At 35.7% G+C, this 21,153-nt stretch overlaps 1 protein-coding gene across 1 annotated transcript in view; it reads right to left on the bottom strand.

The window, feature by feature from the left end:
* Positions 1 to 21,153, bottom strand: part of ASCC3 (activating signal cointegrator 1 complex subunit 3) — a 338,210-nt gene that overhangs the window by 245,950 nt on the left and 71,107 nt on the right. Inside the window, exons 8-10 of the mRNA XM_005902613.2 lie at positions 20,696 to 20,821; positions 3,157 to 3,357; positions 2,571 to 2,711 (exon numbers count right to left, since the gene is read on the bottom strand). Coding sequence (XP_005902675.2) covers positions 2,571 to 2,711; positions 3,157 to 3,357; positions 20,696 to 20,821 — 468 coding nt within the window. The remainder of the gene's footprint in view (positions 1 to 2,570; positions 2,712 to 3,156; positions 3,358 to 20,695; positions 20,822 to 21,153) is intronic.

The raw sequence follows: 21,153 nt of genomic DNA, 5'->3' as shown, positions 1-21,153 counted from the left end.
ATTTCTTCCCTTAATTTCATTGTACCACTTTTTCCCTCCATGGACATACCATACCCTTGTTTTACTGATTTTCTTTCAAATACTACCAAGTTCCTTTGGTATCCTGGTGGTTTAAATCACCAAGACCACCACCAACAACAATAAATTGTGTTGGCAAAAGTGACATATTTTAGCAGAAACATCATAGACTTTGAAATCTGAAAACCTGGAATCCAGTTCTTTCTACATGATTTACTAGAAATGGGACCCCAGGCAAGAACTGTTACCTCAGTGAGCCTCATTCTCCTCAATAGAACTGCAGTGTTACATTTGTATTGAGTGATAGGTTATGAAACAACTGAAGAAAAATAATTATGCTAAATAAAACAATGCCTAAAGTAAAATGAAAACTATGCATATTTTATAGATGATAACACTAACACATTCTTATGGTAGAAAACTTGGGGGAAAAATCTTCCATAATCCTACAACCAGACATAACTACTATTAATGTAATTATTCCTCCTGATAGTGATTTGGTTGTTATATAGCATAGATAATTATATTAATATAAAGAATTGTTTCTGTATTTTTTTTCTTAACTTTAATTTCTAAGATCATTAAAAATTCCCAGAAAACATCACTTTAAGGAATATTTTACTTCATCAAGTGAAATACTGTTCAACTAGTCTTCTATTCATACAGATATTTAACTTCTTCTTAATCTTTGCTATGTATTTTTTAAAATACTACAGAACACTGTTGCTGTTTAGTCACTAAGTCATGTCTGACTCTTTTGCGACCGCATGGACTGTAGCCCGCCAGGCTCTTCTTCACATGGGATTTCCCAGGCAGGAATCCTGGAGAGAGCTGCCATTTCCTTCTCCAGGAGACCTTTCTGAGCCAGGGACCAAACCTGCATCTCCTGCATTGGCAGGTGGATTCGTTACCACTGAGTCACCAGGGAAGCCCCTATATGAACATGCCTGTATACAAATATTAAGATTTGATTTTTTCAAGAGTGTCTATGAAAAAAGAAGGGTGTGGACAAAAAGTAAAAATAATAACTGGCAAAACTGACCAAAATGTTTATTACAATGCACTCTATCTTTATCAAGTCCAAAATACATTCAGCTGGAACTTGATTTTCTGTCTTTGCTATGTGGTTCACTATACCCAGTATTCCCATTGTTGGGTTGGATTGTTGCATCCCAAAATGTACATCTACCCAGAAGTTAACCTTATTTAGAAAAAGTATCTTTGTGGACATACTGAAGGTAAGGACCTTCAGATAAGATCATATGTATTAGGGTAGGTCCTAAAGACTGTTCTTAGAAAAGCAGGAGGAAAAATATGCAGAAGTGTCCATGTGAGAAGCAGGCAGAGACTGGAGTGATGTGTGTACAGGCCATAGAATGCCAAGGACTGCCTGCAGCCACCAAAAACTAGGAGACAGACGTGAAAAGGATACTGTATCAGAGCCTCCAGAAGGAACTAAATCCCACCGTCACCCTGATTTCAGACTTCTGACCTCCAGAACTGTGACAGAATTAAGTTTCTGATATTTTAAGCTACAAAGCTTGTGATAATTTGTTATGGCAGCCTTAGGACCTGAAGATAATCTCCAATCACATTTTAAATCAATGCCTATTCACTGTTTCAAAAGCCTCATCACCTATTTTCCACTAAATTCCCCTGAATTCTCCCATTAATATTTGGTTATATATTATTTTATTTTTTAAAGCACTATAAACATCACCTTACTTACATGTTGCATCCATTAATGATAATCTAGTTGCAATTCTAATGTAGTTTTTGTTTACTCAGTCATAATATAAGATCTTCGCAGGCAGAGATCGTATCTTAGATGCCTTAGTTGTCATACATTTCACTTAACACAGTGCTATATACAGTGTATGATTTAATGGTATCCTATTTGCTAAAAAAGTGAAAGTGAAGTAGCTCAGTAGTGTCCGACTCTTAGCGACCTCGTGGACTGTAGCCTACCAGGCTTCTCCCTCCATAGGATTCTCCAGGCAAGAACACTGGAGTGGGTTGCCATTTCCTTCTCTAGGGGATCTTCCTGACCCAGGGATCGAACTCTGGTCTCCCACATTGCAGGCAGATGCTTTAACCTCTGAACCACCAGGGAAAAAAAGGATGACTAAAAACTTTTTTATGTACATTAAATCTTCATGGAATAGTTTAGAATGCTTATGGGATCATTTAAAGGTCTATGTATTTTCCTGCTCTTAAAACTGAAGCCTGGTCTTATCTACATCCTCACTGCCTATTGTTTTAAAAGCTCAATATCTATTGTCAATGACTTAAATATCTACACTAGCAATCTAACAATATTCAAGATACAGCAAGAATTATGGAAGTTAGAAGGGATATAACAGAATAAAGCACCAGTAAAAACCTCTTCTGTAGATGCTAAGATGTGGTTACAAACAAAAGAAGTTCACCACATAATATTCATATTACATTTTATAGTTACTTAAGGAACAGTTGTTTAACAATTTTCACAACTACCTGGAAAAAAAAGATAGTATTAAACAACAACAAAAAAATCTAAGTATACAACATACCTGAGTTCGTAAAATTTCATTTTTTGACAACTGCATGTCACCAGTCAATTCTTTCACAACGATGCCCAGTGGCTCCAGACGTTTGCTGAAGTAATTTGTCATTTCAGCTGCCAAGGCTTTCATTGGAGCAACATATACAATCTGTGCCCAAGAAACACTAGCTTGATGAATGAGTAAAACTACAATGCCATTTGTTTCAAAGAAGTCAACTGAAGTCATATTTATTACGACACATGATTCTAGCCACTTATGGTGAAAAATCTTAATACTGATAGATGAAAGATACTTATCTTTGTTGTATAAGTGTACAGCTGTTTAAAGAACTATGGAATGTTTATATAGCATCATCACTTTGAAAATTGGTGCTTTAAAGCTAAGTGCATTTTGATAGCTTTCACAGGGATAGTGGGACTTTCATAACACAAAGAGGTATTGCCTAAAAGTAACGAAGGAAACCATGCAGCATTCTTTATATGACTTCATTTATAATATCCTTAAAAACTACCACATATCAGACAATATATACAACTGCAAAATGATTTTAGATTTTACAATTTAAAAAGCTGTTGTTCAATTTAGTTCCTACCTTAAATTCATTCTTTTTGATAACACCTTGCTGAAAATGTTGGCGAATTTCATGTAAAACTGTAAGCATTGCAATGTTGGTTTTTCCAGCTCCAGTAGGGGCACAAATCAGCATGTTCTCATTGGTGTTGTAGGCAGTCTCAAACACAATTGACTGGATTCTATTGAGTCTCCTCATTCCTTTAAAAGCCAGCTGTCCAATCTAAAAAGAAAAAAAAAAAATTATCCACGATAAACTAAAAATGTGAAGGTCCCACACAAAACATTAAATGCCATCTTTTTTTAATTAAAAAGAAAGACTTATTTAGTCTCTCAAATCCTGTATCTAAGCTATATGCAGTTGAGAACAACTCACAACTACTGCATAATTCTAATGCACCTGGGAATTGAAACTCACTAAATTTGAAAAATATGATGAGATCAAGATTGCCGGGAGAAATATCAATAACCTCAGATATGCAGATGACATCACCCGTATGGCAGAAAGTGAAAAAGAACTAAAGAGCCTCTTGATGAAAGTGAAAGAAGAGGGTCAAAAAGTTAGCTTAAAGCTCAACATTCAGAAAACTAAGATCATGGCATCCAGTCCCATCACTTCATGGCAAATAGATGGGGAACAATGGAAACAGTGAGAGATTTTATTTTGGGGGGCTCCAAAATCACTGCAGATGGTGACTGCAGCCATGAAATTAAAAGACACTTACTCCTTGGAAGAAACCAACCTAGATAGCATATTGAAAAGCAGAGACATTACTTTGCCAACAAAGGTCCATCTAGTCAAGGCTATGGTTTTTCCAGTGGTCATGTATGGATGTGAGAGTTGGACTGTGAAGAAAGCTGAGGGCCGAAGAATTGATGCTTTTGAACTGTGGTGTTGGAGAAGACTCTTGAGAGTCCCTTGGACTGCAAGGAGATCCAACCAGTCCATTCTGAAGATCAGCCCTGGGATTTCTTTGGAGGGAATGATGCTAAGGCTGAAACTCCAGTACTTTGGCCACCTCATGCGAAGAGTGGACTCATTGGAAAAGACTCTGATGCTGGGAGGGATTGGGGGCAGGAGGAGAAGGGGACGACAGAGGATGAGATGGCTGGATGGCATCACTGACTCGATGGACGTTAGTTGGGGTGAACTCCGGGAGTTGGTGATGGACAGGGAGGCCTGGCGTGCTGCGGTTCATGGGGTCACAAAGAGTCAGACACGGCTGAGCGACTGAACTGAACTGAGCTGAATTGAAGGACTTATATAAATATTCTTTCTCTTAACAAAAGTTAGAGAGTATCTAAAATGATCCTTACAACACATTAGTTTGTTGTTTAAAGGGGGAAAAGGTGATAGAATTATATTACATCAGTTTAGCTGTCTATATTAAAGACACAAACTATGTGCTGAGGCATCTGAGGGAGAGTTTCAGTAAGCAGAATGCTATTTTAGGTAGAAGGAACAGAGTATTAGAAAGACATCTGGAACTTGCTAAAAGTTAGTAGTGGTATGACAGAGACGGGAGGAAGGGGCAGCAGAGATGATGTAGATGGAACAGGAGGTCATGACCAGACTAAGAAGACTGAACTACTGTAGAGAACTCTATATTCAAAACCACTGCAAAAGAACCCTTAAAATATTGTTGCATATATACACTCTTTACTAGTAACATACCATGCTGATGAGAAAAAGCAAGTTACCCCCAAAAACCTGCAAAAATTTATAAATTACTTTAAGCAGCTAACTTTCTACCCCCTTGTCCCAAGTTTCTTTTTGTTTTTTATTTAAAATTTAGAAAAATTCATGAAATAATTTTCATGAATAAACTTGTCAGTAAAAGAATAAAAGGAATGTGCAGAGACAGCAACCATAACTTTATTTAAAAATATCACTAGAAGATTCATTGTACTTCAAATTAATTCTGTGAGCTACTGGAACATGAGATAATTAAGTTAAAGCTCATTATGCACAAGGAATTTCTTGTATTTGAACAATATTCAAATTATATTCACAAATATCTTAGGAAAACTAAAGATTAAAGAGGAAGAAAAGTGTGACTATATCAAAACTCTAATTTACTCAAATTTCAAACTATGTAATAATAATATTCATCATTTTATTTATACACCAAACATCCACTAATGTCTAATTAAATGGCACTAAAAATCATTGCTTCCAAATATTTAATATCCTTCTAACTCATGTATTGACTTCTTATGCTAATGAGTATAAAAAGTTAAACTGTAATTATTTTTCTTAGTATGTTAATATTTGCTCTTAAACAGAAAACTGAGTATCTCATGGCTAATTTATCACAAAGGCTTTATATTTAGCTTAGATAGTCATTCTAAATAAGTACCATTTTCCCTTTTAGTTTTACTACTCTCAAAACATTATAATCAGTAGATGAAAATGTTACAAGTTTCATCCTAAATCCACTTGTCTAGCATATTTTGGATTCATCATACTACTAATCTCACAGAAATGACATGGCTCATATATGCAAATCCACAGAAAGTATGTTTCTAATATATTTTACCAAACACTAGCTACACAGACTGCTCTCAAATGCAGGTTTTATCTTTTAAAAATATTCTGTATAATACGATTTACCTGGAAGAACAAAAATGTACATGAAACATACTGCATTAAATGTTTATAATAATGAAATGTAGGTACTACCAGTTAAAATGCATTAACTAGGTACCTAAGACGAAGCCAGGATCATGTCATCCCTCCCAAGTTAGTGTATGTATCATAAGCTTAAGTTTTAAACAGTAAACATCAATCTCAGCATATATTTAGGAAAAATCATAAAGATATCAGAGACATATATAATTTTCAAAGTTTAAGTTTCTTCCAGTTTTAGATAGCATGTGCCTTAGGCTCAAAATTTCACAACTCAGTACGGTCAGTCCAAGCTGTATATGCTGGAATCCATTGCTCTCATGTTTCTTACAAACCATATTCCATACTATAAATTGATTAGCCATGGAATATATTCTGCTTACTAAGATGGAAAACAGCAAGATGCACAGCAATATTATACTACTTTTCTCAAAGATGGTAGGAAAGCAACTATACATCAATAATTTTTTTTTTTAAAGATGACAGCAGTAGGGAATAGGGAATAAGAATCTACTATTTGTATATGCTTAATATTTAACATTAAAATATGTTCATATTTTCTTGTAGACATTCTAGAAGGATACACACAATCTAATATAGTGATAGAAGAAGTAAGGATCTCGGCTGACAGGGGACAAGGATAAATTAAAGAGATATTTTGCTATTTAAAGATTTCTAGTTTTTACAATGTGATAATACTTACAGAAGAAGAAAAAGATAACAGACATGCACAAAGATATACAACTGATTTCCTTAAAAAACCAGAAAATTAAAATGGGTCTGATTAAGTTGTGATGCCTAAATGAGCTCTCAAGTACTGCAAAACTATTTCATATTAAAAAGTTCTTCTCACTATTCCTAGAGTTCTACCCTACAGAGAGAAAAAGGAAAACTGAAGGACTTCCCTGATGATCCAGTGATAAAGACTCTGTGCTCCCAATGCAGGGGACATGGGTTTGCTCCCTGGTTGGGGAATTAAGATCCCACATTTTGTGCAGCATGGCCAAAAAAATCTTAAAAATTTTTAAATAAAGTTAAATTGAATCACCCTCCTGAAGTTTCTTTAAATTAAGTTCTATGTCCCTCCTCTCAATGTCTTCCTCAACATTCTCTTTTTTGGTCTTAATATGCTGAATTCCTCAAAGGCTTTTCTCTATCACAAGTTTAGGAATAGAAGAAACAGCAGATTCTCTTCTACAGTATCTAATACCTATAACATTAGATCAGGGATCTCACCCAAGATGCTACGTCATCAAGATGCTATGTACATCAAAAGTCCAGATCTATTATTATACGCAAAGCCTATATTACACTCTGCTGTTATCTCAAATGTACCCTCCCACTTGTGCGTCATGCACCCAACTCTACCTAGCAAGTGCCAAGCTATCAGGGCTTATATTCTGTCTTGAAGAGCTAAAGGTGGAGCAGATAAACCTAGGCCACCAAGAGTTTGTTACCTAGGCCCCAACCGGCTGGATGGCATCAGCGACTCGATGGGCATGAGTTTGAGTGAACTCCGGGAGTTGGCGATGGACAGGGAGGCCTGGTGTGCTGCGATCACGGGGTTGCAAAGAGTCAGACACAACTGAGTGACTGGACTGAACCGAACTGAACTGAACTGATAGCTCTACTACTACACACCTACGCACCACAACCTTCGAAGACCTGGCACACTGCTTCACTGACGGCTAACCCCAAACCGATGATCTGTGGCAAGATCTGTAGATGTGTATGTTACAAAACAAAACCTAAAATGTTACTTTTAATACTCTTGAATTATAGATAAATCCAGGAGATAATAAATTCCTTATTATTTAAATTGGCAGGTAAATTATTCACTAGTTAATTTAATGATAATAGTACCAGTTAGCTAGCATTTCTATTGAGCACATACTGCATATGAGGCTTTGCTTTATAACCTTTAAGGGGATTATTTCTCTCAGTATCCAAAGAAAACCCATGAAGTAGGTCTTTTTTTATTATCCTTATTTTAAAGATAGGGAAACTGGGCATGGAGAAATTGAAGACTGTGCTGTAGGACAAACGGCCAAGAAGTAGCAAAGCAAGGACTGGAACAAGTTCAGATTTTAAAGTCCAAGTTAAAAACTTATAAAGTTTACTGATGTCATTATGTTTTACACTTTTATTCCCTATAATGATCTTTTAAAACCAAGTATAACTTAATTTTATAAAAATAAAAATATATATAGATAGAAAATATAAAAATATAAAGTCACAAAAACATTGACCATACTAATAAATAAATGCAAAATACAGTAAGAAGGTTTTTAATCTCGGTGTTTAAGACTTTAAAAACTGGATTATTCTTGTAATTTTTATGTCTTCATATACATTGCTTTTAAATGATCATTGCTTTTAAATCATACACATTGCTTTTAAATGATCAACACTGAGAAATCTGCATATCATTTAGCCTAAAAATTCCACTTCCAAAAAATTTACCTAAGTTAACTAATTGAACAAGAATGCCAGATTAAGCTCAAAGATATCTGCTAAAATATTATTTATAATTTAAGAAAAAGCTAATACAATTTGAATGTACATAAAAAGGAGACAAGCAATTCATGATGCATTCTTTATGAATTACAGTAGTTATAGAGGATGTTATTGTTTAGTCGCTAAGTTGTGTCTGACTCTTGCAATTCCATGGAATGTAGCCTGCCAGCCTCCTCTGCCCATGGGATTTCCCAAGCAAGATTACTGGAGTGGGTTGCCATTTCCATCTCCAGGTGATCATCCTGACCCAGGATTGAACCTGCATCTCCTGCTTGGCAGGTGGACTGTTTACCACTGAGCCACCTGGGAAACCCTGAATAGGATGAGGAAGATATATATTCTTACAAACAAACACACCTAAAAGGGGAAAACAAAATATGCCACAGAACAGTAACAGAATTAATTAAATAGAAACTGTTATACAAAAAACTATGAAATGATATATATCAAACTGTTTCACTGGATCTGGGGTTATAAAGGAATTTTACCTTCTGTTTTATAAATTTAGATATTACATTTTAGATATTTTTTATAGAACAGATTTTATAATCAGATTCACAAAAATGCTTTTCTCTATACATAAGAAAAATATCTATCTTGAGGAAAAACAAAAAGGGATTTAGTCTATGTTGTCTTAATGTATTAAAAATAGTAATAATTTCTTTCTTAACAGCTATAAACACCTTCGACTGCAAGGAGATCCAACCAGTTCATCCTAAAGGAGATCAGTCCTGGGTGTTCATTGGAAGGACGGATGTTGAAGCTGGAACCCCAATACTTTGGCCACTTGATGCGAAGAGCTGACTTATTAGAAAAGACCCTGATGCTGGGAAAGACTGAAGGCCGGAGGAGAAGGGGACGACAGAGGATGAGATGGTTGGATGGCATCACCGACTCAATGTACATGGGTTTGGGTGGACTCCGGGAGTTGGTGATGGACAGGGAGGCCTGGCGTGCTGTGGTTCATGGGGTTGCAGAGTCAGACACAACTGAGCGACTGAACTGAACTGAACTGATAAACACTTAATGTTTTATGTTAATAAAAAGTAACTGATTCACTCTGTTTTAAATTATGTCATATGAAGAGTTCTGTATCTTTACCAAAACCCAAATTTCCAATTTGTACTCCTACTTGAAAACACATTGAAAAATTAATGAATTCTGTTAATTAAGAGATAAGGGGTAAAAAGAAAAAAGAGATAAGAAAGACAGTGTATGGTCATTATTAGTTACTCTTTACTGGACAGTTATATGTTTTAATGTTTTATGATATTAAATCATTTTGAACCAGGCAATCTGGGTAGAGGAAATTAAGTGTTAGCAACAAAAGACCTCAGGAGAGTAATCTTCTATTAAATCTTTGAAGGAAATGAGATTATAAGATTTTGTGAAAATCAAGTAAGTTAGTCATTGTCTAATATGAAACTGAGCCAATTTTCATTACATACAAAAAAAGCAGTAAGAAATCACAATGCATAATTCATAATCCTTTCATATTATTTAAAGGAATGCATTTACATCATTTAAAAAAGTAACCAAAAATACTCCATATGCCCTGAAGTATCAATTTCTAAAAATTCTCTCATCCTGAAGATAGTCCATTTGACAACAACCCAAAAAATCCAATTAAATAAACAGATGGATCTTCTAAATACACTGAACTCCCTGATGACAAAATGATAAATAAGTAGCTATTACTGGCCTTGAAGAGAAAAATACAAGGAAAGAAAAACGAATAATAGCAACACTAGCACCTTTAATTGAGAACTTAAGGCATAATGGGTGTTAGAAAAAAGTACTATCCTCTTCTTGGAAGGGGAAGGTATCCTCCTTACTTCCAGGTTTGAGCTAAGGCTTAACTACTGAGAAAACTGAAGAAAAAAATCTCAAGAGGAAATTTTAAAAGACAAAAGTCTGTCTGCACAATAACGAATTCCACTGATAAATCATCATGATTGCACATGTGGGTTTCTACCAGCACAGTCAGCAGGTCAGATGTCCTTCCGAAACACCTTCACCAATGTGCTGTGGCAAGAGTCACATTCCCAATGCACAAAAAGACAGTAAAAGGGAACTCTCTGGCAGTCCAGTGGTTAAGATTCTGCACTCCGAGTTCAAGGGGCATGGGTTAGATTCCTGGTTGGGGAATTAAGATCACAAAGGCCACACAACAGGGCCAAAAAATCAAAAAAAAAAAAAAAAACATGGTGGGACCTCAGTTTTAAGTCTGAGTTGGCTAGGTTTGGCTTGCTTCTCTAGAATAAACAAGGGCTGGATTCACAAACCAGTATTATTATAATTACATATACAAACTTTAGATGCTTAAAGCAGAAGTAAAATTAGAGGCAAAGAATAAGGCATTTTCTACTAAGCAAATGGGAGAAGGCAATGGCAACCCACTCCAGTACTCTTGCCTGTCAAATCCCATGGACGGAGGAGCCTGGTAGGATGCAGTCTGTGGGGTCGCTAGGAGTCGGACACTACTGAGCGACTTCACTTTCACTTTTCACTTTCATGCACTGGAGAAGGAAATGGCAACCCACTCCAGTGTTCTTGCCTGGAGAATCCTAGGGACGGGGGAGCCTGGTGCATTGCCGTCTATGGGGTCACACAGAGTTGGACACGACTGAAGTGACTTAACAGTAACAGTACTAAGCAAATAAATTATTTTCATAAGGGAGATGAACTTATCCTGACATTATATATTGTAAATAGCCCTCCAGGATATCACTTTTTTTATGTGTTAGATCTTAAAAATGTAAGACACTATTATTTAATTGGTATCACAGTCTTTTTGACCAGAATTGTGGGTCCTGCCTCCTAATAAACAGCCACACTTCTAACCATGGCAATACAACAGAAGAATCTCTGTCCAATTCGGTGGAGTCCCACAAAGAAAATGTCATTTTCAGTTTCTTGGCTGGTATTTATAGTAATAACCAGTTTTATCTCTGACCTTAACTTTTAAATTACTTTCATTAGCTTGCTTGAAATCTTTAAAGCAGGTGAAGTATTTAGGCACTTAATGTGGTCAAGTTCACAAAAATGTTATATTTATTAAATTATAGGTAATTTCTTCATTTAAAATTTAAAATGTTTTTACAGTATGAATGACTTTAAACTTTTCAAAACTAATTAAATAAATCAAGGATGTCATTTTAAACATATAATCCTTAAACAAGAAAAAGTAATATTAAGAGAATCCTCATATGGCTTCTCTTGTGGCTCAGCTGGTAAAGAATGTGCCTGCAATGCGGGAGACCTGGGTTCAATCCCTGGGTTGAGAAGATCTCTTGGAGAAAGAAAAGGCTACCCACTCCAGTATTCTTGCCTGGAGAATTCCATGGACAGAGGAGGCTTGTGGGCTACAGTCCATGGGGTTGCAAAAAGTTGGACATGACTGAGCAACTAACACTTTCAAATTACATAATTATTATTTTCATACAACTCTAAAATGTATCAAGAATTTAAGAGTTTGCAGAGAATACAAAAAGCAAGGTAACCCTATGTTTATTTAGCCACTGCTTGATATTTGTACCATTCAATCCAATTGAAACCTGTCCTTTCTAAAAGCTCTTGCTTTCAGGGTTTGTATGAGGGGATTAAGTTAAATAATGTGATATAATAAGCCTAAAAAAGTGTACAGTATTAACTAAAAAAATGCAAGTTCCTTTGCCTTACCTTTATCAATTTAAAGCCAATTACTTGAATATTCATCTTTTCTGTGTGCTGTACTATGCTCAGTCACGTCTGACTCTTTGTGATCCTATGGACTGCAGCCCAGCCAGGCTCCTCTGCCCATGGGATTTCCCAGGCAAGAATACTGGAGTGGGTTGCCATTTCCTCCTCCAGAGGATCTTCTCAACCCAGAGATCGAACCCGCATCTCCTGTGACTCCTGCACTGCAGGCAGATTCTTTACTGCTAAGCCCTCGGGGAAGCCCCAGTATTCATCTTTAAGGAATTTTAATGTTACTTATACCAAAATAATTTCACCTTTCCATATGTCTTAACAGAAAAATTCAAAGTATGCCCTGAACCTTGTCAGGATTGCAATACCACACTGCAATTTGGGTAGCCCATCTTTCAAAATATATCACAGATACTGCTACACATTTTCTGTGTGCTGACTCATATAGTCTTCTCAGAATAAACAGACTGATAAGGAAACTGAAACTTAGAGGTGTTATGTAACTTGATCCATGTCACAAAATGTGCAAATGGTAAAGCTGAGAATCCCCATCAGTTCTAATTGCCTAACGGGATAGTAAGTTCCTCAAATGCACAATCGTAATTCCAAACCTTTTGATACCCACTGTAGCACAGTGACTTGCATCAATCAAGACTCAAGAAATGATTCCTGATGACAGATAGCCAATTCACATATATTTTCAAAGACAAATAATGAAACTCTACAGTAGCAATAGAATCCTACCCAATTATTTTTGTCTATCTGTGATAGGCCTGCGTAACTACAACACACAGATATGTTGGAAAATATGGACAAAGTTCATTTCTAAAGCAACTTGAAATTCCCACATTACAAGGTAAATTCATGCACATTTCAGACTTTTGAAATCATCTGAGTTCTAACATTATCATTCTGGGGAAGCTCAATATGCCACTATGCCTTTACTCTTCTCTCTTCTAATTTTCCTCCCCATAAAATCAATAAAGTATAGGTTGTAAAGACAGTTATTTTGTTCAATTACTCCTAGCTAGAGGCAGATGTTAGTTATAACTCTCTTTAGCAGGTATATTTTAAGCAGCTGGTGCCCTTTTCCTAGTTAGTTGTTTGCAGCATTCCCAGTATACTTTATGGTATAATCCTACAAAAGTTCAGGGCATACAGACAAAATTATTTTTTAGAAAAGAAAATATAGATTCACTCCTTCAAATCAGACTTAGCTATTTCATATATTTGAACTATAATGTACTTTCTTAGCAAGTAAATATTACTTTTTAATCATATAAATGTTTGCTGAGAGTCAAAACATATAAGCATTTCTTATGGGAAAGCTTATCTCATGGAACAAACTTTTATATACTGCACATTTATTGACTCCTAAAACAGAAAACCCCTAAAATCCTTTTGTTTTGTTTAGTTGCTAAGTCGTGTCCAAACAGAGAACCCAGTCCAGCCCATTCAAATCAGACCTCCAGAATGCTGAGATAATAAATGGATGTTTTAAGTCACTAATATCTTGGTAATTTCTTATACAACAACAGAAAGTTAATACAAAGCCACATCATAATCAAACTGCCTAAAACCAGTGAGGAAAAGAAAATCTAAAAATCAACCAGAAAAAAAAAAGACTTATTATATAGAGAAGAAGATTAAGAATGAGGACAAGTTTCTTATCAGACACAATGTAAGCAAGAAGACTACATCTGTAAGCTGCAAGAAGCAGCTACATCTGTAAGTACTAGGGGAAAAGCCCATCAACCTAAAATTTCACAGCAAATGAAATATTCCTCAAGAACAAACACAAAATAAAGTTTTTTTGTTTTAGACATACAAAACTGAAAGAATTTATCACCAGCAGACCTGCACTAGAAAAAAGGAATACCAGATGGACATCTGAATCTCCCTACACAAAGGCATAAAAGAGCTGATAGATGCACACGTATAAGGATGTTTCCCGGTTATCATTTAGACATCTTAATATCTTAAAAAGACTGTTAACTGCAAGAAGAATAACAACGTGTTGTGGGGTTTACAACAGATGTAGAAGGTGTCTATATTTACATATTTGTTTCTTCATTTGTTTGTTTTGGTGGTCATAAGTACTGAAAAATCTGACAAATATAATAGCAAATACTATCAGAATACTCATGTTTCTTTGATTGCCAGGTGAGGTGAGACATGTATCAAGGGAAATTATAATTTGGTAAAATGATCAGAAATTTAATATTTGTCACATTGTTTCCTTCCTGGTGAAATTTATGAAATCTTCTTCGCTAAGATCTCTACCAGTATGAAAAAGACTGATAAGCTTTTTTACTGAAAAGTAAGCTCACTTTTCAGTTTTGAACTTTAGATTTTGTTATTATTTCTTGATACCACCTCTAAAAAAAGCAGTGAGGAATTCAAGGTCATGGTGCTGATGAAACTGATAATACACTTGACAGGTACTAAGCAGCCTGTGGGAAAAGGCTTTTTATTTGGGTGTATGTCCAGGTTTTAGTCACATTTTTTCCTGTTCAAACTGATCTCATAAAAATGATTCACATTCTGAAGTGTTTTTCTGGATGACTCTTTAGCTTTCTGGCTTTTGTAATTTGATTGAATCAAACTGTGTCAATAAACTCTTTCAGATTTAGGATCCCTTCAGGCTCAGAGAACACAGTAGAACCACAAGAAAAGTAACAGTTTTTTATACTCATTTTACTTCCCTTTCCCCAAACTCTTAGTCTTGAGATAGCAATAAATACAATGACAGGTTTCTTTATTTTCTATCAATTAACTGGAAACTACCCTATGTCTTCATAGAGTGACTATGTACTTGTAATGAAAGAATACCTGAAGAGCATAAATGAACATACAAGTAATGTATCTAATAAATATAATTTCCAGAGAAACAATAAGTCTTTTCATGTTAACCATACTCAGATTGATCTCACCAGTTGTCTGTTTACATTTATCATTCATTTTAAGCTAACATTCTATCTAAAATGTCTTAAGTACTCATAATTCTTCCAAGTGTTTTACATATATTAACTCATTTGATGACAGAGGATGAGATGTTTGGACATGGACACGAGTTTGAGTAAACTCCGGGAGTTGGTGATAGACAGGGAGGCCTGCTGTGCTGCAGTCCATGGGGTGGCAAAGAGTTAGACACGACTGAGCGACTGAACTGAACTGAACTGAACTTTTTTTGATCCTCACAATAAAATGATGAGGTAGGTACTATCATCCCAATTTTACAAGTGAAACACTGGATCTCAGAGAGTAACTTGGCCCCATTCTTTCAGCTAGAACACGGGGAGCCAAGATTTCAGCGCAACCGCCTGGATTCACAGCCTCACTCTTCACCAACATGTGACCTCCTGGACGTAACACACACACTCTGTTCCTCCTCTCCTGTTTCTCATCTTAACGAATGACACCAGCACTCACCCATGTTGCCCTGGTTATCATTTCAGTTTCTTCTCTCTGCTTCATCTCTTGTCATTTAACCTGTCATCAGATGTTATACAACTTCTAAACTAACATTTACTAACATTTAACTAGCAGCTATCTATTCTTCATTGTCCCACTTTCTGTATAGGCTCCACTTTCTTCATTCAGGCACACAGCATTTCTCCCTTGAATTATTGCAGCAGCTCTACTCTCAACCATCAGTTTTTCTTTCTTTCTTTCTTTTTTTTTTTTTTTTTTTACTGCAACCAGAGTAATCTCTGTAAGTGAAAAAAACCCTTTTTATTTACTTTTATTTTTAAGAAGTAGCATTTCCCACAATATTGAATTTAAACTTACTATGTATGGTTTTCAAAGTCCTTCATGTACACTAGTAAGTCTCTTTTTAGACTAATTTGCTGCCATGCTACATATGTAGCTTGCATACTACTAATACTGAAATACATGTTTACAAAAGGTCACATACTCTTTCATGGAGCATCCTTTGCCTATGATACACCCCCCACCATGTCCTTTGTCTATCTGGCAAAATCCTATGCCCCGCATTGACCTCCATGAAGACTTCTGTGAACTTGCTAATCTGCTTTCTCTGTGCTGCCTCAGAAACCTGCACAACATACCCCTACTCTATTAATCACTTCTATAGAAATGGTGTGGGTCAGATACACTACATGGAGTAACTTAAGATCAGCTCCTTTTTAAAGATATCAGCCTCATCTTCCCTTTGGGAAACTCCTCCTTGACTCCTGATGGCTCAAAGAAGGCCGAGGGTGAGGAAACTCAAGTGAGCTGCTGCTGCTGCTAAGTCACTTCAGTCTTGTCCGACTCTGTGCGAGTTACTTAAGTAACTTAAGATCAGAGGTCGGATCTGTTTATAATTTCCCCCAGGACCTAGCCTGTAAACATGGGATTCAATAATCTGGGGTCACAAAAATCCTCAAACTCTCTACATTCAGATTTTAAAGGACTCAACTTTTTTAACTTCTCAAATGAAACATTATATGCATCTTTTACATTACTTTTCCAAACTAAATAGTATATTTGGATCAGTATTCTGATTATGCCAAATAACATTCTATTGGCTATTTAAAAACTGTAACTCCCACCTGTGGAAACAGATAGCACTCAACTGATTTAACACCAAAAAAAATGCAAAACTCACTCTTTCATCAAAATATCAAAGACACAGTTCTGTCTGCTACGCATCTTTCACATGCTCCTTTTTAAGGATAACAGCCTCATCTTCCCTTTGGGAAACTCCTCCTTGACTCCTGATGGCTCACAGTGGGCTGAGGGTGAGGAAACTCAAGTAAGCTGCTGCTGCTGCTAAGTCGCTCAGTCGTGTCAGACTCTGTGCAACCCCATAGACAGAAGCCCACCAGGCTCCCCCGTCCCTGGGAGTCTCCAGGCAAGAACACTGGAGTGGGTTGCCATTTCCTTCTCCAATGTATGAAAGTGAAGTCGCTCAGTCGTGTCTGACTCTTAATGACCCCATGGACTGCAGCCCACCAGGCTCCTCCATCCATGGGATTTTCCAGGCAAGAGTACTGGAGTGCTGGAGTACTGGTGCCATTGCCTTCTCCAACTCAAGTGAGCAGGCACAGTCAATTAAGAACCCCACACTCCTACCGTGGGGAAAGTAGTTCAGAAATGAACTGGTGAAACAAGTCAAGAAGATAAGAGTTCATTCCAGGAGTTTTTTTTCTTTTTTTTTTTTTTTTAATGGAGAAAACCCTCTTGCTTTTAGAATGAGGGGACAGAAAAGCTTGAAGTTGCTGTCTTATGTTCTTCCCTGATTACATGTAAAAAGTATGTATCTGAGAGTCGGGATAAAAAGAACCAGAGAAATAAAAGGAGGGGAATAGAGGGTAAAAGAGAGGAAGGAGAAGATAAGGGAGAAGGGAAAGAGAAGGTATAAAGAAAGACAGAAATAGAGAGAGAAAGAGATGAAGACCGAGGAAAAGATCTGATGACATCATGTGAACTTATATATCCATCTGAATGCATAGGCAGCTTTATTCCCAGATATTTTGGTTAGAAAAGCCAACAGTCTGTATTCATTGCTAAAACTTACTTTGAGTTTCATTTCTCTAACTTCCAAATGAGTGAGTTCTATCTAATACAGAAGCCCATCTAATGATTTTTTTGGTTCTTTTTTTGGATTATTCCCTCTCCAAGAAAGTACAAAACCCATTTAAGAGCATTAACAGCAATTTTGCACATCATTTTAGAATTTTTAAATTATCCTTCTCTTTTTAATCAAATTACAGAAGTATTTTAAGAAGACAAGAAAGACAGGACAAATTTATCTGATGTGACATTCAGTCAGTGAGAGGACATAAAAGCATTTTATCTATTATTCCACAGGACTGTCAGGAGCAGAATCCAATTATGATCTCAGTGAAAAGAGAAAGATAACATCTTCAAGAGCATTTCTCCTGATACATAAAGATCCTGCCTTTTAAAAAAGATACAAACTAACAGATGCATCTAACTAAACTAACAGTCTGTTAACATCTATATTTTTTCCTGAGCTCTATATTAATATCCACAGTGACAGCATCTAGTTGGGATCATTATCTACATTGTTAAGACATCAAAGAGTTTACTTATGTACTTATGACACACTGCATTTGAATGTAGTATTCCCCAAATATTGCTGCTTATGAAAGTGCACATTTAAACCACAAGAAGGAAAATACAAGTAATATATAAAAATATGACTTAAAATGGCTAAAATAAAAATTTTAAAAAGTGATACCCACCAAATGCTGGTGAATATGTGGGGAAACTAGGTCACACTGGATTACTGTTGGGTATATAAAATGATACTTTGGAAAAAAATTACGGTAGTTTCTTAGAAAACTAAACAAGTAATTATAATATGACTGAGTAATTGCATTCTTGGATATTTATCCCAGAGAAATGAAAACTTACATTCACACAAAAACCTGTACACCAATATCTGGAGCAGTTATTTCCACATTATGGATGCAATTATGTATTCTGAAGTTTCATAAACTAAAGCCCTAACTCCCAAAGTGATCATATTTGGAGACAGAACCTTTAGGGTTCTGAGGTCATCTGAATGAGACCCTAATCCAATAGGCCTGGTGTCCTTATAAGAAGCAGAAAAGACACCAGAGGTCTCTAGACACATAGAGAAGAGCCATATGAGTTCAAGAGGACACAGAGAGAAGACAAAGGGCTGCAATCCAGGAAGAGTCCTCACCAGAAAACAGAACTGTCGGCACCTTGGCCTGGGACTTCCAGCCTCCAAGACTGTGAAAAAACAAATGTCTGTTCTTTAAGCCACCTAGTTTGGGCTTAGGGCAGCTCAAATAGACTCACAGAATTCATAAGAGCCAAAAACTATAAACAACACAGATGTCTGTCAACATCTGTGAATAGCTAAATTGTGGTCATCCACATCTCGCGTGGTAGAGAGGATAATGATACCCAATGATGGCCACATCCTAATCCAGGGAACCTATAAGTGTGTTAGGCTACATGGCAAAGAGGCATTAAGGTTGCAGATGGAAAGAACCCATTCAGAAATCTCTTTTACTCCTGTAATCTACATTAAAGTGAACAAAGTATTTATTTGGAAATAAGTATGAGAGAAAAAGAAGCCTGGTCCATTCATATCCTGTAATCTACATTAAAGTGAACAAAGTATTTATTTGGAAATAAGTATGAGAGAAAAAGAAGCCTGGTCCATTCATTATAAAGATAATGAATGTCAATGATGCTTTTACATGAAAAAAAGTTAGTATTTAATATATAAAACTAAATAAATCTTCATGATAATAATCCTTATAATGATTGCTGCTGCTGCTGCTGCTAAGTTGCTTTAGTCGTGTCCGACTCTGTGCCACCCCATAGACGGCAGCCCACCAGGCTCCCCCATCCCTGGGATTCTCCAGGCAAGAACACTGGAGTGGGTTGCCATTTCCTCCTCCAATGCATGAAAGTGAAAAGTCAAAGTGAAATCGCTCAGTTGTGTCCGACTCCTAGCGACCCTATGGACTGCAGCCTACCAGGCTCCTCCGTCCATGGGATTTTCCAGGCAAGAGTACTGGAGTGGGGTGCCATTGCCTTCTCCATTTCAGTAGGGTTTAAAAAGAATTATATATGTAACTATTTAATTCTATAGGCTCTCAGCCTTGCCTACATTTCAGAATCACCTATAGAGCTCTAAAAATCACCTTCAAAATATAGATATTATGCGTCCCACCCAAGAGATTATGATTTAATAGGGATCAAAGCATTTGGATCTTGAAAAAATTCTACAGTAATTTTGATGCAAAGGCTGAATGAAACCCACTAATATAAGTTTCAATGAAAATTTTAGCCTACTATAAAAACTTGTAGGAAACTTAAAATTCTAACAATAAGAAACTGGTGTAAAAGTAATGAGGACATAAGTTGGAATACCACATAGTGATTTAAAATAATGTTGTAAAAATATGTCTATTGACATAGAAAGATGTATGTAAGTATATATATATATAAACACACAAAAAAAGTATTTATGGATATAATTCTATTTTTGTAAAATCAAAACACATATGCACCCATATGTATAGAATGGAACTAATTTTGGTTGGCTATAGTTACTCCTTATGCTGCTCCTTTTGTATGCCTATATTATTTGATATTTCTGAATGACTTCATATGACTTACATATATATAAAATAAAGCAACTTCACTTTGGTGATGAAAAGGCTAACCTTAAATAATATATGTACTTTAAATGAAGAAATATTTCATTCTGAGATAAAGCAGTTATAGCAAAGTTTTAACTAATGGTAAATCAAAACAGAAGGGAATTACTATTCATGCATCTTTTCCATAGGGCTGCAATTATTCAAAATTTAAAAGTTGAGGGAAAGTTAGTTTAGAATTTGGTCCTATACTCAAATAATACTCTATTTTATTATAGGCTGACCATTTGATATGTCAATACATGAATCCTTTAAAACAACTTACTTGAGTCAGCTTACATAAGGTAAATCAAATATGAGCTAAAATAGCTAAAATAAACATATAATTATAGAAATATACACAAAATTTTTGTAAATATGTTCAATGTGTAAAGAAATACATGTATATGTATTTTTTAATTTAAATTCCCCTATTTCATTAGTAACCAACTGCATGTATCTCTTTACTGTATTAACCGACTTTTAAAAATAATTTTCCCAATACAAATGCATTCAAAATCATACCAAGCATCAAAACTATCAACTTTATAAAATGAAAATCTTACCTCATCTAAGTCTTGGATATAAACTGGTTTTTCCTCAAAGCCAATTGGCATTGGTTCAGTATAAGGAATCTTTACTTCTTCATATATCTTGTTGTTCTCTCTTTGGATTCCTTCTGGTAAAATCATCTACAAACATCAAAAATTTAAAATCCAATAATAATACAAAATAGAATAACATCTCTGGTAAAGATTCTTTAATTAAAGAGAGAGGGAAAAACGCTATTGGTTTCATGACATTGCACTAGCAAATAAACGTAGCTAAAGGAAAACAAAAACAAACCAAAAACCACACATACATATACAAAAAGCATTCATGAGTCAGATATCTCATATAACACACAAACTATAACACACTGATGAATTTTAAGCACACAGTAATTACATGGAATTCCTGAAGATAAATGTAGTTACGCAGCCAGGGAAAACGTGCAATACACAGTGTAAGGTTTAGTTAAAAA

The sequence above is a fragment of the Bos mutus genome, chromosome 9 (assembly GCF_027580195.1).
Source record: "Bos mutus isolate GX-2022 chromosome 9, NWIPB_WYAK_1.1, whole genome shotgun sequence".
Classification (NCBI taxonomy): Eukaryota; Metazoa; Chordata; class Mammalia; order Artiodactyla; family Bovidae; genus Bos; species Bos mutus.
This window is presented reverse-complemented; position numbering and strand designations above follow the sequence as displayed.